Source organism: Mugil cephalus, chromosome 5 (genome assembly GCF_022458985.1).
Source record: "Mugil cephalus isolate CIBA_MC_2020 chromosome 5, CIBA_Mcephalus_1.1, whole genome shotgun sequence".
Taxonomy (NCBI): domain Eukaryota; kingdom Metazoa; phylum Chordata; class Actinopteri; order Mugiliformes; family Mugilidae; genus Mugil; species Mugil cephalus.
In genome coordinates this window covers 4,156,254-4,161,624 of record NC_061774.1, presented here as the reverse complement: position 1 = coordinate 4,161,624, position 5,371 = coordinate 4,156,254, and the positions used below count along the sequence as shown (strand labels likewise).

The 5,371-nt window shown below is 45.1% G+C and overlaps 1 protein-coding gene across 1 annotated transcript; it reads right to left on the bottom strand.

Annotated features, from left to right (window-relative positions):
• Positions 1-1,086: 1,086 nt before the first annotated feature.
• On the bottom strand, positions 1,087-4,323 carry LOC125007645. Its single transcript, XM_047584372.1, has 2 exons — positions 4,231-4,323; positions 1,087-3,864 (listed from the first exon to the last, which is right to left on the bottom strand). Exon 2 carries the CDS (start codon positions 2,773-2,775, stop codon positions 1,891-1,893), a length of 885 nt encoding a protein of 294 aa, XP_047440328.1. The 5' UTR covers positions 2,776-3,864; positions 4,231-4,323; the 3' UTR covers positions 1,087-1,890.
• Positions 4,324-5,371: the final 1,048 nt, after the last annotated feature.

Sequence of the window (5,371 nt, the reverse complement as noted above, 5' to 3'; positions counted from 1 at the left end):
TAAATTCACAAACAGGCTTTTGGTTTATGTCAAAAGAGGCTTGTGATGCTATAGTGCATGCATACTGTAGTTGATTTAAAGCAGTCGTGTGGATGTCGTGCCACACTCACTAATTTAAAGACTGCATGTCCCACTTCTGACTAGGAACCTCTGCTAGGCGGATTTCACCACTGGTTATTACATTGGAGACTTCTGGCAAATGCTGCTCGATAATTATAGGTTGAAGGTTATGTTTAATAAAATGTCCTGCTGTGTATACGCTGTCCATGTCTTTCTTAATATGTTTATGTAGCAGCATAGAAAAATGTTTATTTTTCTCTATGCAGGGTGCTGCTTATTTATTGCAGTGACTCCACCCCTACTTCCTCCTTTGCACGGTCTGTGTCACTCCTGGGTCAAGTGTCCAGCTGTGACAGGTTGGCTTTATCTCGTTGGCGTTTCATCTTGTCCATATGTTTGTAGCCAGGGCTCTCAGGTTTTGAACTTAGTTTGGAGTGATTTTTTATTATTATTTGGGAAGCATATGAACTGTGATAAGCAGCTAATGTAAAAAGATGAAGTGATGAAGCCAGTGGCAGACTGGCACAAAAAATAGGCCCTGACACATTTGACACAGAGGTCACATTTAATTCTACAGGTGAAACGGAACCAACAAAGAGATAAACGTTACAAAAACAATTATAACAGCTTAACCAGATCATGAAAAATGAATGTCTTGGATCATGTCTTAGAATGTCATTTAACTCACCTCATACAGGTCAGCTATCACAAGAAAATGCACTAATGACCAAAAAAGTGAAAAAGGAAAAACATTCTGTATTGTATTTTGTTTCCAGTTAACCAGCTGTTTTATTTTTTATTATTATTATTTATTTTTTGTGCACTACCTCGTTGGGGCAGCCGCTCTGCTCCACATACCCTCTAGCCAGTCCGTCACTAGATGTGAAGGAGGCTTAAAGTCAGCAGACTGGCTTCTCTGAGTTGTAATCGCAAACTTCCCGTTTGTTAGAACGCAGTCTATACGTTCCCCCAAGACTTAGGTGAAAAATAAATTAGCAGGAGACAGTCCTTTCTTATGGCGCTTTAATGTGTGAACAGGGTACACAGATGTGGTGGGTGTGGTTATATGTGTGTGTGCCATCAATAAAACAGCTCACGATATGTTTAACCATAACACAATCCATCTGGAGCGATGCATCATATTCTGGAGCCAGTGTGATTAAGCAGCTGGAGGAAGGGACAGGGACAGCTGACAGACACTGGACTTCTTCGGGGAAGCTGTCTCTTTGAGTGGGCTGCAGGATGCTGAGTTCCGCCTCCTTGAACCTGTCTGCTGTAGGAGTCTCTTTAGCATCAGCCGCCCCATGAAGGTACCCCGCAGTGACTTTCACCAGTTCACTGAAGGTGCTGAACTGCTGAGCATCAGGTAAGGAATGGTGGGTGCCAGTTAACGTGCTAATCAGGCAGGTTGTGTGCCTTCGTAGCTCTTCAGTGATGTCTTCTCTGGTCGTGACTGAGTGCACTGACCACTGGTCAGGTGACAGCCACAGAAACGGGGGTCCATGGATCCAACGATTCTCACCTGAGAGATTCTGCAGTGATTTTCCCCAGGTGAGGTTGTCTGCTGGGTTCTCTGACGTCTCCACATAGTGTCAGGCCTGGCTATCAGTCAACTCTTGGATTTCTGCAATATGGGTTCCTGTAAACACCTTAAAGAGACATGAGTCCAACAGCAAGAACTGTTGTGGAGTCTGTCCACATGACCAGTCTGGATATCTCCACTGTGAGCTCTCGGGTTAGCACATTTTCAACCTGTGCACCCGTGAGCGCAGCACACAGCTCCAACCAGGGCATAGAACTGATGCTTGGGGGCCACTCTCGACCGGGCTGTCAGGAAACATACCCCTCTGCGTCTTCTGTGCATCTACCCACACTGCCATACACATGTTGAGATGCATCACAGAAGATGTAGACCTCCTGCTTACTGGCTGCACGGTCCATGGCTGGTTCTGCAGCTGGTTCACTACTCTCTGACTTGATCTCCTTGGGCAGGTGGCTGATAACATCTAGCATGCTGCTGGCCCACTGCCGCAGCTTGAAGCCTCCCTCCAGCAACAGCTCCCTCAGCTTGTCTGCGACATCTTTGGCCATGTCTTGAGTAGGGAAGCTTCGTAGCCAGTTGTCCACATAGAAGTGGTTCTCGATGGACTCACGCACTGCACCCCCTGGGTGGGTGTGATCCTTTACATGCCTCTGTAGTGCGTATGTGGCGCAGCATGGGGAACAAGTAGTCTTGAAGGGAAGGACCTGCCACTTATGTACACCAGGTTGGGAGTCTCTCTGTAGATCATGCCAGAGAAAGCGCAGCAGAGGCCGATCTTCAGGCAGCAACCTAACCTGGTGGAACATTCCCCTTATGTCACCGCTGACAGCAATGGAGTGTTCCCTAAACCACAGCAGGACACCAAGGAGAGATGCACCCAGGTTTGGGCCAGACAACAGTAGCTCATGAAGGTTCTGATTGCTGTAGGTGTAAGAACAGTTGAACACGATCCAATTTTTCCCGTTGTGTTTCACCAGGTGATGGGGAATAAACCACGATTCCTTGGAAGTCTTCACTTGCTCCCGGCTAACTTCGGAGACGTAGCCTGCTTTCTTCAACTTCGTGATATCTACCTGATATGCCTCTGCCTTCACTGGGTCTCTGTCAAAATGTCTCTCCGTGCTACATAGGCTCGGGAGTACTGCTTCAGGGTGCACTGTGAGTATAAGCATGTAACTCACTCGTAGTCTAGAAGGTTCATGGCCTCTTGGTGTCTTCGTGACCTACTCACCAGCTTCTCATTGCTGTACGGCAAGGTGTCCAATTGCCAGAGCTTCTCTACCTAGTTAAAGAGCACAGCTGCAGGGAGGCGGTGGACACGAACAGACACTGCTGTGGGACAGCTGCACTGTTGGACAGGCTTGACTGGCCCTTGCAGTGTCCAACCAAGCCTGGTCTTCACCGCAGCTCCCCCAGGTGGGGTGTGGCAAACAGGTTCGATAGGGGCCACCAGGTGCAGACAGTCAGAGCCTATAAAGAGGATTGGTTGGACGCTGGTGAATGGCTGCAGGGGGAGCATCTTGAGGTGCTTATATTTGCGCTGAAGTCCAGTCACTGGATATGAGTGTCCAGCAAGGCCTAGTTCGCCTGTAGTGAAGGCTCTCTCATTCGTGAATATCTTTGTTGGCTGACCAGTCGGAGAGATCTTGAACGTCACCAATGAGCCATGTAGTGTTCTCACGTCCTGCCGAACTGTTCTCAGGGTGAGGCTCTCTGGAGTTCCCTGAAGTTTTAGCCTCTGAACAGTGTCCTGGAGAAGGATCATCCTTTCTGAACCACCATCTAAGATGGGGTACGTCTCCAGGGTGTGGTTGCCACCTTCAACAGAACCTGATTGGTACTGAGTGTGCTGAGTGTGCTGTAGCGGGCGCTGGATGAGGGTTGTCATCTCGCCAAATCCAGTCAGTCTCCTCTATCACAGCAGAGGTGTGTGCGGAGTAGCCCACAACCTGTGGGAGGGTGCAGCCTTCATAATCTTCCATCCATCTTGGTTGCCGTGTTCGCCGGTGTGGATGTACATCTTCACTTGGGAGAACATGAGCCACTTTCACTCTGTAATTACCTTATCCAGCTCGAAGGACCATATGTGACGGAGGCTTAAAGTCAGCAGCCTGGCTTCTCTGAGTTGTAAACGCAGTCTATAAGTTCCCCCAAGACTTAGGTGAAGAATAAAGAAGCAGGAGACAGTCCTTTCTTATGGCACTTTAATTTGCAAACAGGGTACACAGATGTGAAGGGTGTGATTATATGTGTGTGTGGTTCTGGAATAAACCAAAAATAAGAACAGTCATCAATAAAACCAGCTGAAAATATGTTTAACCATAACACAATCCAAAATAATAATAAAATAATCCTTAGCATGGAAATATATGTATGATATGTATATATATAATATACAGGAGAAATATCTATGATATAATATATTACATATTTAACTGACAACTGAGAAAAACGGTCAGTGGCATAAATATAACATAAATGACCATTTAAACCATCAGAGGTAATAGCTAACACTGCTAGAAATATCCAGTGTAACACCAGATATAATCTCAACCAGAGACATGTGAACAGATAAAACATAACAACAATGAAAAAATGCAACCAGTCAAAAAAACAATGTAACTTACGTTTCTCCGGACGCACACTGAAACACAAATGGCAGATTCACAGATATAAAGATGCACAACTTCTTCTGGCGGCCAAACACACGTCTCACCGTTGTTAGTTTCTTCTTCTCCTTCAGACAAACAACTGCACTCTGCCTGATGAGCGCAACAGCGCTACTAGTGGCCAGATCTGGCTAAGTCATCTGCTCTGTCATGCAGCCTATACAACACTAGATGACGTGAAGGTTATAAATCAGCTGACTGAAAACCCTGCTGCCTTGCCCGCCTGCCCGCTTGGCGTCCCCACTGTTGACCATTTAAAACACGAGTTTGTATTTGGCTTGAACCTGCATTTTAACAGTGTGACTGCATCGTGGGGATATATATCCCTTTCTGTTCAGTTTAATTTGAGTATTTTTATTTAGTTATTCGTCCAGCTGCCTGAACGTCAGTTCATTTTTATTTGGTATGGTGGGTTTGTAGGTTTTTCTTTGGGTGTGCAGGTAGTTTTCTATTTGTTTTGAAGTTAAGTTGTTTTTCTTTCATTTCCTTGTTTTGTGTCAGTCAATTCGTATAACTTGTTTAACTGGTAACTTGCCTTTTGGTTAGTAAATTATGTTTGTTTTTCTTTTGGTCGATCCCTGCCCCTTCACTAGCCCACTTCCTGTTTGGCAAGCCTCAGCACTCAGTGTGTTTTTAAAGAAAAAGGATTTTTAACAAATGATTTCAAATAAAGTTTGTATTGTACTTTTGGAACCATGTCTCTAACCTTGAGTATAACATTATTTGTGTGCCTTGAGTGTCGAGAGAAAATAATTCTCAAGGGGAAACTCACAGAGTGGCATTGTCTGGCAACCACATTTTACAAGGTCCCTGTAGCTGCCACATTCAAAATTCCTTGCATTTTCACTCGCTGTCCAAAACTCTGTTCCTCATTTTTCACATCTTCGACAGATTCAGTTCAATGTCACAGAACAACTGGAGTACTTCATCATACCCATCTGTTTAACTATATTCATTCAAAGGAACCAATCCTAACATCATATTCACTGCCAAAACACATCAAACACAGGAATGTAATTTAATCTCATTCGTCAAACCTCTTGTTCATGCCTGGTTTTGATCTTAAAATTACAAATGAAATGTCAGTGGTGTAAAACTA

What these genes read in the sequence shown, in the direction of transcription:
- LOC125007645 (XM_047584372.1), bottom strand. Translation starts at nt 2,775, where the DNA reads ATGCTTATACTCACAGTGCACCCTGAAGCAGTACTCCCGAGCCTATGT.